Source organism: Octopus sinensis, linkage group LG1 (assembly GCF_006345805.1).
Source record: "Octopus sinensis linkage group LG1, ASM634580v1, whole genome shotgun sequence".
Classification (NCBI taxonomy): Eukaryota; Metazoa; Mollusca; class Cephalopoda; order Octopoda; family Octopodidae; genus Octopus; species Octopus sinensis.
The window spans coordinates 155,329,975-155,349,486 of record NC_042997.1 but is presented as its reverse complement, the minus strand read 5'-3'; the positions used below and the strand labels follow the sequence as shown (position 1 = coordinate 155,349,486).

The 19,512-nt window shown below is 41.1% G+C and overlaps 1 protein-coding gene across 2 annotated transcripts in view; it reads right to left on the bottom strand.

Annotated features, from left to right (window-relative positions):
- The window catches only part of LOC115215133 (peroxisomal trans-2-enoyl-CoA reductase), a 62,420-nt gene extending 51,375 nt beyond the window's left edge, over nt 1-11,045 (bottom strand). For both annotated transcript variants that reach the window (XM_029784310.2, XM_036505816.1), the window contains exon 1: nt 10,907-11,045. In XM_029784310.2, coding sequence (XP_029640170.1) covers nt 10,907-11,018 — 112 coding nt within the window. In that variant the 5' untranslated portion in view covers nt 11,019-11,045. The remainder of the gene's footprint in view (nt 1-10,906) is intronic.
- Nucleotides 11,046-19,512: the final 8,467 nt, after the last annotated feature.

The window sequence follows — 19,512 nt, the reverse complement described above, 5'->3', positions numbered from 1 at the left end:
CAGTATACAAAGGCTGTAACAGTCTGCTATTTTATAGTAGCAGAAGATGCTAGTAACAACAAGGCTTGCACAATTTTGGTAACGTTTGTATCAGATGTAGAGACAAGGAAAATATAGGAGCGCTAGAAAGAGAAAGACATGCTATCCTAAAATATTCGGAGCAGGCATGCTCCTTTGGTAAGGTACTGGGTAAAAGGCAAAGAATTCGATTTTGTGTTCTGTATTTATTTATATATATTCGAAAGCTGAGGATTCTGTATTTATACAAGTTCCAAAGCTGGATGTGAACGCGTTTATCTCCGTTGAACTGAATTTAGCCTAAGATGTTCACTCCACTCCACCACACTCTCGGAGTGGTTGGCGTTAGGAAGGGCATCCAGCTGTAGAAACTCTGCCAGATCAAGATTGGAGCCTGGTGCAGCCATCTGGTTCGCCAGCCCTCAGTCAAAATCGTCCAACCCATGCTAGCATGGAAAGCGGACGTTAAACGATGATGATGTTCAGGAAACAATAAAACTTGTCAAAGTATGGCAGCTGACTTTCATAAAATTCCAAGTATGACTGCCAAGAAAAGGAAAAATGGAAAGGAGCTTACGGAAAAATTGAGAACAAGGTTTTGATCCCTGGCTAAGAATCCTGAAAACAATCGCTTTACACACACACACCTAAAAAACACATAACACTTGAGATTTCATTTGAAGATCTGTAATTTCATCAAACTTAACAGCAACAAATACTGTTGTTGTTGTTTTTGATCATTGCCTAAATCTAACCTTCACTTGTAGCAGCTATACAATTAATGATCTCGTTTTGAATTATCACTTGAAAATCCAGAAAATGTGCAATTGGAATTTTTCCCCATGGAATCTAGATGCGATCTTAAACAACCATTGAATTCCGCTGCTGCTTCACATATAGTCAGAAAATTATCTTTATTATTTGATTCTTCTATTTTATCATGTCCTCTAAATGCTCATGCAGGGTTAACTGTCAGGGCCTAGTAGGCAGTCGATGGAACTCCAAGGCCATAGTCCATGAAGTAGAGGTGGTGTCTGGCAGTAGCAGTAACACCAACCACGGTAGCAGTAAAAACAACAACATCGCCAGCAACCTAGGAACATATACACAGAAATATGTTGGAACAACGGGCCCCATTAAGCTCTTTTAGGATCCTGGAGAGGTGCAATGTAATAGCATAGGCCAACAATATGTGGCATTTAAAAGAAGATGGAATGCTATGCAGGGTTAAATGGGAACTCCTGGAACAGCCTAGGCCATACCTCAATGACAGCAGATGATAAACCTTGCTTAACCAAGACAGCAAGGGTCCTAAAAAAAATTCACTTGATCCGAGTGCCTTGTTAAATTCAAAAAGTGGTGTTTAGTCGGTGTCATCATGATAGAAAATTCGTGTTGGAAATGTGGGCTTCTCTGCTTGCTGACTAGTGAACAGAAAACACATAAACTGATGCTTTTTGGACACAACTGGAACCATTAAAAGGAGGTAAATTCATCTCTCCAAGTAGGGGTTTTTACTTTGTAAAAATTTCATTTCAGGTTTTTTTTACCATCAAGCTGACCAAGACCAAATTTTTACTTCTATTAGTAAATCGGTTATGTAACTCTGGCCAGAAGGTCTGACGAGTTGCTTATATTACTAAGAGCAACAATAGACGTGAAACAAATAGTAATTTTCTGACTGGCTATAACCAACGACTACACTCAAAGCACACACACTACATACATATGCATACATACACACTACAAACATGCACTACATACATATGCACACACACATACACACAAATACACATGCGCTCACACATCGATGATGGTGATGATAATAAATAATGACAATGCAGGAATTTGTAATAAGCATGGAGGACAATATCAATATCAATAATAACAACAAGTACAAAAATGATATGAAGAAGCACTATGTGGTAAGGGTCTACATGATCAATTTCATGCCGCTACAACAGAAGTTGCTGGAAAAAATTGATGGGTTTGGCTGAAGAAAGAAGCACTGAAAAAAGAGACTGAGAGCACCAAAGTGGCAGCACAAGACCAAGCTTTGGCCTCAAATTGGAGTGCCAACTGTAGGAATGAGCAAGCATCTCCACTGTAGTGTATCTGTAATAGAGTGGACGAAATCATTGCCTGTATTGTGAACAAATACCCTAGACTTGCTCAAAACCACTATAAGATGTAGCGACACAATGAGGTAGTGAAAGTGCTACACTGGAAACTATGTGAAAAGTAAGGTCCAAAAAAAGGCAAGACATGTTATGAACACAAACCACAGAGAGTGGTGGTGCTGGAGACCTGCAAAATCCTGTGGGATTTCCCAATCCAAATAGATCAAGTGCTAGAGTATAACAAGCTGAATCTAGTGTTAGTGGCAAAGGTGAACAACATGCGTTATATAATTGATGTTGTGTGTCTCTTTGACCCAAGTAGGTTGTATTTCACCTGCAAACCAAGCATTAAATCCTTTCTTACCAGATTATCAGCCTTATGAAATTCCAGTGCCCATATTTTTTCTTCAGCAGCCATCAACATGATATTATTCAAGATCAACTGTGTCAATCTTATTAGTTTTGAGTAGTCTGCAAAGACCATAGGCACAGCTCTTGCCTTTCGTCTCAGAAAGAATGCAAAAGACAAGGATACAGCCGCTTTGTCCAGCCAAATTGTTCAAATAAAACAGAGAAGAAACTAAAAAAAAAAAGAAAAAACAGCCTCTGCTAATTCTGTGAATTAATAAGCTGTATACTATACCAAACTGAGCCCACATCACAACTCAAACCTTATACTAAATATTTTATCCAATCATTTCTCTCCAGAATGGCAACCTCTACAAGGAATCTCTTTTTCTTCAGACATTAATTTACAGAATTTGAAAATAAAAAAAACACCATCTACATTCACATTAACAGTTTGGGAAAGCCTGCATTTTTTCTCTTGCTTGCACTATATAATAGTACTAACAAGAATTTCTAGCAAAGGCACAAAGCAAGAAATTTTATAGGAGGACACAATTAGTCAACTATATTGACCCAGTACTTTCTTATCTAGTATTTTATTTTATTGCCCTCAGAAACATAGAAATGTGAAGTAAAGTATATTGATGCTGCTAACCTTTCCATGACTTAATTTCTGATAGGTAATCTGTTTCAATTAATCTTTAGTGCCACTTTAGCATACAGCATACATGGCCATTTACACTTTAGTATGTTATCTAATCCTAATTCTAAACCATAGCTCTAACCCTAACGTAATCCATAACAAGGCATGTACACGATGTAAACAAAAGGAAAAACAATACAAACAGATAAAGATTAAGTCAATTTTAATGCAGGATATTACACTTTGAAATACACTATAAGATTTCATGGCAGGACATACACAATTCAGGCAGAAGTGCATTTGAGATAATAATCGGGTAGGTGTGCAACACATACAAAAGCAGGATACATTGAAAGATACAAGCAGAGATTAAATCAATTTTTATGCAGGATATTACACTTTGAAATGCACTGTAAGATTTCATGGCAGGACATACACAATTCAGGCAGAAGTGCATTTGAGATAATAATCGGGTAGGTGTGCAACACATACAAAAGCAGGATACACTGAAAGATACAAGCAGAGATTAAATCAATTTTTATGCAGGATATTACACTTTGAAATGCACTGTAAGATTTCAAGTCAGTACATACACAGTTTGGGCAGAGGTTCATCATCATCATTGTTTAATGTCCGTTTTTCATGCTAGCATGGGTTGGACGGTTCGATGGGGGTCTGGGAAGCCAGGTGGCTGCGCCAGGCTCCAGTCTGATCTGGCAGTGTTTCCAGGGGAAGGGAGTTTAAGGAAATCAACGTCGTAATGCGTTGTCAAGGAGACCAGCGTTCTTTTAATCACGACTATAAGATACCCGAATTTAGTTAAACTGCACCGCAAAATGTGGGAGGAGTTAGGAATCTAAATCGTAGGAGACAGACACTCACACAACTACAGTTTTATATATATAGACTAGCAGTATCGCCCGGCGTTGCTCGGGTTTGAAAGGGAAATAACTATATGAGCATTTTTAGAGAGTTATAGCCAAAAAATAGCAAAAAAATGCATTAAAAATGGAAAAATAATGATGGTAAATTTTTTTTTAAATCATTGACTCATCGTAGACATTTTAGAGAGTTACTTCCCTTATATAATGGCGAAAAAATGCATTAAAATGGAAAAAAATTATGGTAAATTTTTTTTTAAATCGTAGACTCATCGTAGACGCGCGCTAATACTCAGAAGGGCTCGATATGAATCACGACTATAAGATACCCGGTTTTGGTTAAACTGCACCGCAAAATGTGGAAGTAGTTAGGAATCTAAATCGTAGGAAACAGACACACAACTTCTCTTTTATATATAAAGACTAGCAGTATCGCCCGGCGTTGCTCGGGTTTGTAAGGGAAATAACTATATAAGCATTTTTAGAGAGTTACTTCCTTTATAGATGCCAATTCGGGCTTTCTTAGCCATTTCTGTTTTGGTGTCTTCAAGCCATGAAGTCGTTGTTCTAAAAGAACGCTGGTCTCCTTGACAACGCATTACGACGTTGATTTCCTTAAACTCCCTTCCCCACAGCTTCACGAGGGAGGGAAGAAGGGGGAGAAGCAAACACAGGTGCAGGTGTTTGAGCGTGGACGCCAACTCTGCCGCCATCGACACACGAAAAATTATGCATTAAAATGGAATAAAAAATAATGTTAAATCATTTTTAAAATCGTAGACTCATCGTAGACGCGCGCTAATAGCCAGACGGGCTCGATATTAATCACGACTATAAGATACCCGAATTTGGTTAAACTGCACCGCAAAATGTGGGAGGAGTTAGGAATCTAAATCGTAGGAGACAGACACTCACACAACTACAGTTTTATATATATAGATATTTGTCAACTACTGGTACCATGTAGTCCAGTACAACCTGTTACATGGTCGGGTCGTCGGCGACTAAACTGGCAACCCCACCAGGCTTGCTCAGTGAGGCGGGTGTTTGCTGGACACCCGCAGGACAAAACAAAAATAAGGACCTGTCAACGGGACGAAGAACTACAGCGTAGTCAACGGCCATCCAATGCTCTGCGGCCTTGTAAATAGACATTTTAGTCAAAGGCTCCGGACGGGGTCTCCTAAGCTAACCCCCTACTCCGGCCTAGGCAACCGGGTAGTATACGCCTACTGAAAACCATGGATCCTTTTCTCTCTTTCGCCATGGTTTGAATGGCATGGGCAGGAGGGGCTCGTCAGCCATGGTTGGCAACCCTCCTAGGAGAGGAACTCCGACTTCAAACCTACGGCCCGAGGATCTCGTTGTCACTGTCCCAGCTCGCTAGGCCATGGCAGATGAACCTCATGCTTAAAGGGTAGGGCCAATTTGTGCGCACTGCACTTCACCTTAAAAAACTCCCTAGTGCAAGCCAAAGGATATGTCCATGTTCTGTGACCAGCCATCCTAAAAGCCCTGCAGCGATGGGAAAGGGGCGAAAGCGGCAGGTGGAAGATGTCACTGGAAGCCGTAGTCTCAACCCTATATGTAGGCAGCTTAGGACTTTGGTCGCCTGGTTGTCGACCGGAGGCAACGATACCACTCGGCAGCATCCTGAGCGACCAGGCAGCCCTATTTAGGGAGAGCACTGCCTGCTCCACATGGAGAGGGGCAGTAGAAAAGGTTCGCCTAAACAAAGCTCGTCTCCTCTATACCCAGTTGGCTAACCGCGGTTAACGGGCATCTTCAGAGCGATCGAACAAACATGGAAACAAAACCAAAGAAAAGTAAGCAGGAGTTGAAAGTTGCCTGCTGGAATGTCAGGACCATGCTTGACAAGGCTGACAGCAGCCACCGGGAACGTCGTTTGGCTCTCATAGCCCATGAACTCTCCCGTCTCAACATTGACATAGCAGCTCTCAGCGAGGTCCTCTTCGCTGACGAGCGCAGCCTCAAAGAACGCGGCGCTGGCTACAGCTTTGCTGACGAGGGCAGCCTCAAAGAACGCAGCGCTGGCTACACTCTCTTCTGGTCCGGAAAACCATCATCTGAAAAACGTGTGTCGGGTGTAGGACTCGGTGAGGAATTCCATCACCTCCAAACTGGAAACGTTACCCACGGGCCACTCAGACCGCATCATATCCATGCGCCTACCACTGGAGAGCAAACAACATCTCACTTTCTTCAGTCTTTATGCTCCAACTCTTCTGGCAGATCCCGTGGACAAAGACAGCTTCTATTCTGATCTGCGCAGACTCTTGAACAACAGCCCTGGTCCTTGGCGACTTCAACGCAAGAGTTGGGAAGGACTCTGAGTCTTGGAAAGGAGTCCTTGGAAGACACGGTATTGGTGGCTGTAATGACAACGGGCACCTCTTGCTTGAGTTCTGCACAGAGCACCAACTTGCTATTACCAACACAATCTTCCAACAGAAAGATCGTTTGAAAACAACTTGGATGCATCCCCGGTCCAAACATTGGCATCTACTTGACTATGTGCTTGTGCGCCAGCAGGACCTGAAAGACGTTCTACACACAAGAGTGATGCCCAGGGCAGAGTTCCACACCAACCATCGCCTTGTCCGCTGCAAGCCCAAACTGCAGTTCAAACCCAAACCCAAGAAGAAAGGTAACCCCATAAAGAAACTCAATGTCAACAGCTTGTGCTGGGAGGAAGTGAAAATCAAGTTCCAAGCAAACCTGCAGCAAAAACTAGACGAATCCCCCTGCACTGATGACACTACCCTAGACACCTTGTGGGAGGACCTGAAATCAGCCATCCTTAAGACATCTATGGAAGTTCTTGGGCACACAAAAAAAAAAAACAAGGACTGGTTCGATAAAAATGACAAGGAGATCCAGGAGTTACTAGCAAGGAAGAGGGCAGCTCATCAGGCCCACTTCGCACAAGCAGCCTGTCTTGTGAAGAAAACTGCCTTTCGGTACGCATGCAGCACCCTGAGAAATGCAGAACAAGTGGTGGGACCACCTGGTGTGGAGAACACAGCTGTGCACTGACCTCGGAGACTATAGAGGCTTCTATGAGGCTCTGAAAGCAGTGTATGGTCCCACCCACCTGGTCCAGAGTCCCCTACGCAGTTCAGATGGACAGGACCTCCTCACCGATAAAACCTCCATTCTCGCTCGCTGGTCCAAGCACTTCCAAAGCCTCTTCAGTGCTATCCGTACTGTACAGGATGCTGCCATCCTTCGCATTCCTCAACTTCTACTCAAAGAGGAGCTCAACAAACCACCCACCTTCGAAGAAACGATTGAAGCCATAGGAAAACTCAAGAGTCGCAAAGCAGCAGGAGTTGACAGCATCCCACCAGAAATCTGGAAGAATGGAGGTCCAATGCTCCATGATTTTGTCTGCTGCTGGGACCAGAGCATGCTGCCACAGGATCTTCGCGTCGCCATCATCATAATCCTGTACAAGAACAAGGGTGAAAAGTCGGACTGCTCCAATTACCGGGGAATCACCCTACTCTCCATCGCCAGCAAAGTACTTGCCAGGATCCTGCTCAATAGGCTAGTACCAACCATCGCTGAAAAAAACCTCCCCGAGAGCCAGTGTAGCTTCAGGGCCAACGGAGGCACAACGGATATGGTGTTCATCCTCCGCCAACTCCAGGAGAAGTGCCGAGAACAAAACAGGGGGCTCTATGCTACTTTCGCCGATCTTACAAAAGCATTTGACACAGTGAGCAGGACAGGACTATGGCTCATCCTGGAACGACTTGGCTGTCCCACCAAGTTTCTACAGATGGTGATCCAACTGCACAAGAATCAGTGTGGTCAGATCAGACTCAATGCTGATCTGTCAGAGCCCTTCCACATTTCCAACGGCGTGAAGCAGGGTTGCGTCCTGGCACCGACTCTCTTCAGCATGATGATCAAGCATGCAACTGAAGATATGGAGGATGAGGATGGGTGTATGTTAGGTATTGTCTAGATGGCAGTCTCTTCAATCTACGGCGCCTCCAAGCCCACACCAAGACCCAGGAGAGGTTGATTCAAGACCTTCTCTTTGCAGACGACGCTGTCCTTGTCACCCACACAGAGCAAGCTCTGCAGCACATCATGTCCTGCTTTGCAGACGCCTTGCAGTTCTTTGGCCTGGAGGTCAGCCTCAAGAAGACGGAAGTACTTCACCAACCTACACCCCAAGAAGTATACCGCCCACCCCACATCACTATCTGCAGTACCATACCTGGGCTGCATCATCTCATCCGATGCAAGGATTGACAAGGAAATTAACAATAGACTTTCTAAGGCAAATAGCTCCTTTGGCAGATTGTACGAACATGTTTGGCACAATGGTGGCCTGAAGAACAAAACAAAGATCAGTGTCTACAGGGCCGTGGTTCTCACCACTCTTCTCTACGGCTAGGAGACCTGGATCACTTACCGCAGTCACATCCGTCTCCTCGAGCGCTTCCACCAGCAATGTCTCCACACCATCCTCAACATTCACTGGAGTGACTTTGTCACAAACATTGATGTCTTGAAGCAGGCCGAGATCCCCAGCATTGAAGCCATGCTACTGAAGTACCACCTCAACGTGTCAACATGTCTCTGGATGCAGGCTTAGCTGGATGGAGATGCTTGTCTCCCCTTTGTAGACATAAGGACACAGGAAATTTGTCATGGCCGACAGGAAGCGTTGATACTTCCTAGGGCTAAATAGCAGTGGTGTGATTCCCTTTATGGGACTGTCACATTAAGTTGACAGTATACAACTGCTCTAAATATACACTATTTCATGAGAAACAAACATTAATGTTTTTACTCGATTTTTGTAAACATCCTTCTTGATAATTTCTGTGAACATGTGTTGTCTTGTCAACTGTCAGTTGACGAAATGGGAAGAATAATAATAATGAAATTAATTGTATAGTGCTCAGGTGCACCACAACTTGTCAGAAAGTGCATACAGTAATGTAGAAATGTCTGGAAAGTGAACAATGTATGAGTCAGATACATGCTTGTGTGTGTATGGAGGGGAGAAAATCAAGTGTAGTGTTGGCGAATCTCAGGAAACATGGAAGTTTTGAAGGATGCAATGCTCCGACAACTAACAACTGATGCCGGCAGTTTGTTCCATGCTTCAGCAACTCTCAGCGTGAAAAAATGTTTCCTGATGTCATGGGAGCTGTGCTGTTTTCTGACTTTGTAAATATGTCCACGGGTGTTAGATGGGTGGAGTTTGAAAAGGTGCTCAGAGTTATTGTTTGTGCGATGGTTGATAATTTTATGTGAGTCTGCCAAGTCAGCTGCCAGACGTCGGAGTTTCAATGTGTCCATGCCCAGGGAAGTAAGGCGTTCAGGATATGGTAAATGCCTGATGGAGGGTATTCTTTTGGTTGCACGTCGCTGAACAGCTTCCAGACGATTGATATCCTGGGCAAGATAGGGGTTCCAGACCGGTGATGCAAATTCCAGGTGAGGTCTTACCATAGCTATATAAAGCCGGAGATAGATAGCCGGAGAGCGGCTCACAAAGGATTTGGTGAGTGATGCCAAGACACCCTCAGCCTTCTTGACAATTTTAGCGATGTGTTTTGTCCAACGCAAATCACTGTCGACAATAACACCCAGGTCACGTTCACTAAGCTAATAGGTTGTACGTGCATGTGTGCTTGTTCCAATGTCTGTGTATACATGCTTGTTCCCCTGTGTGTGTGTGCATGCGTGCTTGTTCCTCTGTGTGTACGTGCTTGTTCTTTGTGTGTGCATGCTTGTTCCTCCGTGTAAGCACGCATCCATGCACACACACACACAAAGAACAAGCACGTACACATAGACAGGGGAACAATCCACGCACATACAACCCATTAGCTTTCTCTTCATATTTTGTCAACTGACTGTTGACAAGACAACACGTGTTCACGGAAATTACCGAGAAGTATGTTTACAAAAATCGAGTTAAAACGAAGGAATACCAAAGTTTAAAAAGAGGCTCAAATTTCACCCCTCCCCCAATTTTAAATTCTGAAGTTTTTTTCATCTATCTATTTATTTGTCTGTCTATCTATTTATTCCCTGTCCATTTATTCATAAAATATATTTGTCAACTAAATGTGGCGGCAGCAAGACTTCCTTTTGTATCCTCCCCCTAAAAACACCCCTTTTTATTTAATTTTTTTTCTACACAAACCCCCGTTTTCGGCTTTGGAGAATACGAACCTGCAAAAAAATTGACGGCGATCTTTCGGTACAAGTACCGTGGGTTTATTTACATTTCTGAAGAAAAAAGGAACCCTTTTCCCCTAACCCTAACCCCACATATATATAAAAAAGAAAAGAACTTTACGGGGTTAAGGTGTAAGGGTTAGGGTTGGGGGTTAATCTTTTTTTTTTTTTTTTTGCTTTTTCGACATCTAAAACGTAGGAATTCGAAAAAAGTTATTCAAAAAATGCATTTTTTAAGGAGAGGTGCGAAATTGCATTAGCCCCAGTCCAGCACTTTAGAAACCATTGTTTATAATGTAATACTTTATCCTTTTTGGTTATTCCAAGTATAAGTCGCACCCCCAACTTAAGGTGAAAATTTCAGGGGAGTAAAGTGCAACTTATAACCGAGTATATACGATATGTTAATAAGCATTAACTGTATGGTGTCTTTAAATAAAGAAACTTAGTACATAGTTCGACATAGCGACAGATATAAATACTGAATAAAATACTAAATAAATAATTTGAAGGTAACGCTCCAGCGTAATCACGTTCCAATGACTGAAATCAATAAAAAAGGGAGGAGGATAAAAACTAGAAGGTAAAAAACAGCAATTACTCATAACACCGTACTGACAATAATAAAACCCAATGTGAAAACACCTCTCTAAAATCCATACCTAAATGCAATAGTTCCGTTGTGATTGCTAAACCTAGTCCAGTAGCACCACCGGTAACAATTGCTACTTTATGTTTGAAAAGGTTTGGCCGGAATATACTGTTTGGTGCCATTCGGATATTTAGAACTTTAATACGACAATAAGTAAAGGGACAGATAACTCCTAACACTTTTCAGTGCAACTTTAAATTATGTTTTGGCTGGTGGTTGCTTAATTATATCTATATATATATCAAACTCTAGTTGTGTGAGTGTCTGTCCCCTTCGATTTAGATTCCTAACTCCTCCCACATTTTGCGGTGCAGTTTAACCAAATTCGGGTATCTTATAGTCGTGATTAATATCGAGCCCGTCTGGCTATTAGCGCGCGTCTACGATTTTAAAAATAATTTAACATCATTTTTTATTCCATTTTAATGCATAATTTTTCGTGTGTCGATGGCGGCGGAGTTGGCGTCCACGCTCAAACACCTGCACCTGTGTTTGCTTCTCCCCCTTCTTCCCTCCCTCGTGAAGCTGTGGGGAAGGGAGTGTAAGGAAATCAACGTCGTAATGCGTTGTCAAAGAGACCAGCGTTCTTTTAGAACAACGACTTCATGGCTTGAAGACACCAAAACAGAAATGGCTAAGAAAGCCCGAATTGGCATCTATAAGGGAAGTAACTCTCTAAAAATGCTTATATAGTTATTTCCCTTACAAACCCGAGCAACGCCGGGCGATACTGCTAGTAATACATAACAGAGAGTTCGCTGAAGCAACGTAAACATCTCTTCTCACACATATACATACTCAGAGAAATATTGTTTGACAATAAAAGCACACAACAGCTTCTTTGCTTTTTCTTTCCTTGTATTCTCCATTCACATGTTTCGTCGAACCTCTATGTTTTCAACAATAAAATTTACGATTTTAAATAGATAAATAGAGAAATAAAACAGGATGGTTTCTTCAAAAACCGAATTTTTTTCCCCGAAGAGTGATTCCTTATTTAAGATATATAGAGGTTAGGGTTCTTATCAATTTCTCTTTTTCAAAATTTCCATCATAAACCAAAAGAATTCCCCATATGTTTGTATGTGTGTCTTGATACATAGATACAATACATGGCTCTTTCTTCAGTGTTGCTTTCTGGAGTCCCTGAATGTTTTGGAATTTAGAACATGTATGTATGTATGTATGTGCATATATGTAAATCGTATGTCCTTCTCAAGCCATAAGCTCGTAAGACCAGTTTCCAAGATTCTGCGACACATTCCCGCTGGACGAGACAACCGTCTGTCGCAGTAGACATACATACATCCTTTGCACGCGTGCATACTTATGTTGATACTATAGGCATGAAGTGAGTATGCGCGTATATGCATAGGTACGCAAATGTGTATATTTACTGTGAAGTAGTAAGCAACAAACTTTAACTGTGCCTACTATGTTTACCCTCAAAGGCTACAACTTTCTCCTATTTCCCTCTCTTTCTTAACTCCACCCAATCCTCACTCTTAAATATTTGCCTCTTCCCTTCCTTTTTCTTATTCTTGACCATTTCATTTATCCTTTTATTCTATACTAGCAGTATCACCCGGCGTTGCTCGGGTTTGTAAGGGAAATAACTATATAAGCATTTTTAGAGAGTTACTTCCTTTATAGATGCCAATTCGGGCTTTCTTAGCCATTTCTGTTTTGGTGTCTTCAAGCCATGAAGTCGTTGTTCTAAAAGAACGCTGGTCTCCTTGACAACGCATTACGACGTTGATTTCCTTAAACTCCCTTCCCCACAGCTTCACGAGGGAGGGAAGAAGGGGGAGAAGCAAACACAGGTGCAGGTGTTTGAGCGTGGACGCCAACTCCGCCGCCATCGACACACGAAAAATTATGCATTAAAATGGAATAAAAAATGATGTTAAATTATTTTTAAAATCGTAGACTCATCGTAGACGCGCGCTAATAGCCAGACAGGCTTGATATTAATCACGACTATAAGATACCCGAATTTGGTTAAACTGCACCGCAAAATGTGGGAGGAGTTAGGAATCTAAATCGTAGGAGACAGACACTCACACAACTACAGTTTTATATATATATACTAGCAGTATCGCCCGGCGTTGCTCGGATTTGTAAGGGAAATAACTATATAAGCATTTTTAGAGAGTTACTTCCCTTATAAATTCGGGCTTTCTTAGCCATTTTTGTTTTGGTGTCTTCAAGCCATGAAGTCGTTGTTCTAAAAGAACGCTGGTTTCCTTCACAATGCATTACGACGTTGATTTCTTTACACTCCCTTCCCCACAGCTTCACGAGGGAGGGAAGGGGAAGAAGCAAACAGGTGCAGCTGTGAGCGTGGACGCCAACTCCGCCGCCATCGACATACGATGCATTTTATGCATTAAAATGGAATAAAAAATGATGTTAAATTATTTTTAAAATCGTAGACTCATCGTTGACGCTCGCTAATAGTCAGACGGGCTCGATATGAATCACGACTATAAGATACCCGAATTTGGTTAAACTGCACCGCAAAATGTGGGAGGAGTTAGGAATCTAAATCGAAGGGGACAGACACTCACACAACTAGAGTTCTTTATATATATAGATTTTCATTATTTTAAAAATTCTTTCATTATTTTATTTTTATTCTGTTCATCAAGCTTCACCACTTTATTTGATGGTACATCATATATTAAAGGCATTTAACCCCCACTGCTTATTTTCCACACTTCATAATTTACTTCCATCCTAGCATTGGTAACATTTGGGAAATTTTTGGATACTTTCTTCATATTTATCAGGTATCTTCCATGCAACCTGGTCTTTAGTTTTATGCATGCACTATACCCCTTCATAACTATGCAGCACAAAAACGAAGATCAGTAAAATCATAAGCATTCTCCGTACCCTACCTCACACAGTATCATCTTTGTTGAGACTGTATACCTCATACTTTATTGATTGTATATCCATAATTTTATGTCTTTCTTGAGTTGAATAAAAGTTATTTCTTTTTGATTTCACGCTGAGAGTTGCTGAAGCATGGAACAAACTGCCAGCATCGGTTGTTAGTTGTCGGAGCACTGCATCCTTCAAAACTTCCATGCTTCCTGAGATTCGCCAACACTACACTTGATTTTCTCCCCTCCATACACACACAAGCATGTATCTGACTCATACACTGTTCACTTTCCAGACATTTCTACATTACTGCATGTACTTTATATGCACTTTCTGACAAGTTGTGGTGCACCTGAGCACTGTATACAATAATTTCATTATTATTATTATTATTAAAGTCTATATATTTTTTTAATTTCCATTTCCTTTAATGTCTCCTCCTGTTTTCTCTAGTCATAAATAGTTTTTTACAGTTGATGATGGTCCATGCTGTTTCTCAAATTCCCTGTTGCTGCATTGCTTGCCATATTCAACAATTCTACCTGGAATTAATTATGCATACTTCACTTCTATGTTTAATTAATTGTCATTGTGCACTATGATAGTGAGGTGTTGTTGGCTGAATAAACTAACAAGTAACAGATGTATTCTTCAGTGGTGCTTTTGTCAGTCAGCAAATGACATGCCAAGTGAGATACATTTGTTATTGACTTAGCATTAATCAAGTAAAATAAATAACATTCAAACACAAATGCTGGTAATCACTTATAAATTTCTACCTAGTTACTGTCAATTCATTAGAAACCTAATGGAGTTTATGATTTAAGAAAACCTAGTTCATGAAATACAACCCCCAACTTGGTTGTACAACCTGACCTCAATAATAAAACACAGGGCGATGTCTATTGGTGTTTCTGTAAGGAAAACTGCACGTCTTCTGAACTAAGTCAAATGCTGTCTGCAAACCTACATATACATATATGCATACTTACACATACATATACAGGAGCACTCTGTCGGTTACGACAATGAGGGTCCCAGCTGATACGATCAACGGAACAGCTTGCTCGTGAAATTAATGTGCAAGTGGCTGAGCACTCCACGTCGTTCTCAGAGAGATTCAGCATGAAACAGAGTGTGACGAGGTCAGCCCTTTGAAATACAGGTACAGCTACAATGTAAATGTATTTCTATTTCTATTTCTATGTCTTGTTATATTTGTACTATATTAATGTATAATATCATTGCTATTGTGTAGTGGTTTAATAAAGTATTGATTGGGTATTATCTGATAGTTGATGATTGATTTAGATATATTTCTCCATTTTCTCATTTTGTATATATATATATATGGAGAGATATACACATACTAGCTGAAGTGCTTGCAGATGCCTGGGTATTTTATCGAAAATCACTTTGCAGTAATATGGAAAATTCAGCCTTTATTACAAAGTATATGAGTAAAATATTAAAATCTCTGCAAATTGTTAGTGAAGTAGGGATTGCTGTAAATTGATCTTATTCACTTATTTGTTCCTTCAAAAACCCAAGGATAAACAATATTCTTGGTTTTGCCATGTGATATTAGAATAGAGTGACAACTAGGGTTCTCTGCTCTTGACAGACCAAAATGAAACTGATCTTGTAAAAAGACAGTGTCTAAGAACTTTTAATGATTGTACTTCAGATTCATTCATGATCAAAACAAAACTGAATCTAATGAGAAATTGAAGCCTTCAAAATTCAAATGGCAATCAGTTGCCTTTAGAGTTATTCTAGGAGTGAAGTAACTGCCACCAGCAAATTTTCATATGATTTTCATACCTCTAGGTGAGGCTTGTGTCATTGCAAAGTTTTTGAGGATCTAATTTACACAGTAGCATAATTCATCATCATCATTATCATCATCTAGTGTCCATTATCCATGCTGGCATGGGTTGGACGGTTTGACCAGGGCTGGTAAGCCGATGGGCTGCACCAGACTCCAGTCTGATTTGGCATAGTTTCTACCACTGGATGTGATTCCTGATGCCAACCACTCTGAGAGTGTAATGGGTGCTTCTACATGCCACCAGCATGGGTGCCAGTTGCGTGACACCAGTATCTGCCACAACTACAATTTTGCTTGGCTTGATGGGTCTACCTTCTGAAGTACAGCAATTTGCCAAAGGTCTAAGTCATTTATCATTGCCTCTGTGAGGCCCAGTGCTTGAAAGGTGCTTTTTATGTACCACCAGCATAGGTGCCAGTTATGTGACACCAACAACAGCCACAACAATGATTTTACTTGGCTTGACAGGCCTTCTCAAGCACAGCAAATTGCCAAAGGTCTAAGTCATTTGTCATTGCCTCTGTGAGGCCCAGTGCTTTAAAGGTGCTTTTTATGTACCACCAGCATCGGTGCCAGTTATGTGACACCAACAACAACCACAACTATGATTTCACTTGACTTTACAGGTCTTCTCAAGCATGGCATATTGCCAAAGGTCTTGGTCACTAGTCATTGCTTCTGTGAGGTGCAAGGTTTGAAGATTATGCTTCATCACCTCGTCCCAAGTCTTCCACAGCTTCCTTCCACTGGTAGAGATCGGTAATTCTTCACACAGCTGTCCACATCCATACACATCACATGACCATACTAGCGCACATCTGATGCCTCTTATGTCCAACTTTTCACCACTTTTGAATTTGGTTATCAGAAGTCCATTTCACACGTTGAGTGACTGAGTGGTGAACTCACCAACAGCATTATCATCAATCATACTCACATGGCAGTAAGGTTCAATCACTGAACATGGGACTTAGGATTAGACCTTTTCAGACAAACATTGATCTTGTCAGTTCAGTTCCTTCCAAGCAATACATGCAGAGTTAGTCTGAAATTACCAGCAACAATGATGAGTTCTTTTCGATCCCTTACTCAGTTGAGAGGTCCATGACTTGGAGCTCAAGAGTACTGATGCCACATAAAAATCACTTGTGCTGGTTCTACCTAAAAGCATCTGTGCTGGTTCCACATAAAAAGCACCTATGCTGCTACCATGTAAAAAGCATCTGTGATGGTGCCATGTATAAAGCACTCAGTACACTCTGTAAAGTGGTTGGCATTAGGAAGAGTATCCAGCTGTAGAAACCATGTCAAAACAGATAATTGGAGCCTGATGCAACTCTCTGGCTTGCCAGTTCCTTTCAAACTGTCCAACCCATGCCAGCATGACAAACAGATACTAAATGACAATGATGATGATGATAATGTACCATATATTCATGTTTACTTTACAATTATATAAAGAGTGTGTTTAAGTGAAGATATATAGTTGTTTACATAAGAAAATCATATGCTAGTCAATTGTTGTTTTTCATTTAATTCACTCTATTTATAAATAGCTGTTAATGATAGGGATGATATTTGAACAGGAATTGGCCTAGCTACAGTGAAATATCATCATGAACAAATTTTTCACTAAAAAACTGCTACAGGAATTTATCTTGTAGTATATACACACACTAGAAAATATTTTTGCATTTTACATGTTGCTATGTGTTGAAATAATGCTTTTAGTGAAGTCTATTTCATAGCAGTGGAAACTATTTTTTCAGTATGAAATAAAATAAGAATGTTGTAGTTGTTGCCTACTCTTGGAATATCCATGGGTTTAGTTCGTATATAATATTCTATATTTAAAGTAACAGTTGTGCATCTTGCTATAACACTAATGTCTTCAAGCACTTAATACAAAAGAATTTTGACTGCTTTCATCCACATGCTATTGATAAAGTGAAATTATTTAATGTGAAACACATAAAAATAATATAATAATGAAATTATTGTATACAGTGCTCAGGTGCACCACAACTTGTCAAAAAGTGCTTATAAAGCATATGCAGTAATGTACAAATGTCTGGAAAGTGAACAGTGTATGAGTCAGATACATGCTTGCGTGTGTATGGAGGGCAGAAAATCAGGTGTAGTGTTGGTGAATAATAATATAATTATGAAATTATTGTATACAGTGCTCAGGTGCACCACAACTTGTCAGAAAGTGCATATAAAGTACATGCAGTAATGTAAAAATGTCTGGAAAGCGAACAATATATGAATCAGATACATGCTTGTGTGTGTATGGAGGGGAGAAAATCAGGTGTAGTGTTGGCGAATCTCAGAAAGCATGGAAGTTTTGAAGGATGCAGTGTTCCGACAACTAACAACTGATGCCGGCAGTTTGTTCCATGCTTCAGCAACTCTCAGTGTGAGAAAATGTTTCCTAAAGTCATGGGAACTGTGCTGTTTTCTGACTTTGTAAATATGTCCACGGGTGTTAGATGGGTGGAGTTTGAAAAGGTGCTCAGAGTTATTGTTTGTACGATGGTTGATAATTTTATGGGTGTCTGCCAAGTCAGCTGCCAGACGTCGGAGTTTCAAGGTGTCCATGTCCAGGGAAGTAAGGCATTCAGGATATGGCAAATGCCTGATGGAGGGTATTCTTTTGGTTGCACGTCGCTGAACAGCTTCCAGACGATTGATATCCTGGGCAAGATAGGGGTTCCAGACCGGTGATGCAAATTCCAGGTGAGGTCTTACCATAGCTATATAAAGCCGGAGATAGATAGCCGGAGAGCGGCTCACAAAGGATTTGGTGAGTGATGCCAAGACACCCTCAGCCTTCTTGACAATTTTAGTGATGTGTTTTGTCCAACGCAAATCACTGTCGACAATAACACCCAGGTTACGTTCACATGAAGACTTTTTGAGACTAGTGTTGTGGAGGGAGTAGGTGGACGCTGGGTTTCTCCTCCCAAAATGCATGGTGGTACATTTGTCCACAGCCAGCTTGAGTTGCCAGTCCATGATCCACTGCTGCATTGTGTCCAGGTCTGCTTGCAATAGAGATCTATAGTGTACAGGATTTGACCTCTTTATTTCGAGGTACAGCTTGATGTCATCTGCATATTTCAGCACTGTGGCATTCTTTAAGTTGGCATCTATGTCATTAACATATGCAACAAATAAAAGGGGGCCAAGAACAGATCCCTGTGGTACACCAGATGTCATCTCATAGGGCGAAGAGTGCTGTCCTAGAACTGTGACAGCCTCTTTTCGGCCGAAAATAAAGGACTTCAACCAGTTATAGAGTTCGTCTCTTACACCCAACGCAGAAAGCTTCACCATAAGTCTTTTGTGTGGCACAGAGTTAAAAGCCTTAGCAAAGTCCAGGTAAACAACATCCACCCAGGATCCGTGATCAGTGATTTGGGTAACGTCCTCAAGAAACTCGATGAGTTGATTACAATAAATCCGAATTGTGACGGCTGGATGAGACTGTGAGACTTCCAGAAGTTCCAGAGGGTCTCTCTGATACAGGATTCCATCAGTTTGGCGATGCAGCTAGTAAGACTGATGGGGCAATAGTTGACAGGCGATGTGCGGTCGCCTTTTTTGAACAGAGGGATGACACTAGCAGTTTTCCACTGTTCTGGAGTAACACCATTGTCAAGACAGAATTGGAAGAATAGAAAAAGTTGGCTTAGAAGAAAGTACCCACCGCGTTTGAGAAGTAGGTATGTAACACCATCGAGACCAGGAGAAGCATAATTGCATTTATTCTTAAGGTGGCGTTGCAGCATTGCTGGTGTAAATTGCATAGTAGATATAGAGTCCGATGTCAGTGGTGATGAAGATGGAACATTTTGGTCTTCGACAGTAAAGATGCCGGCATAGCATCC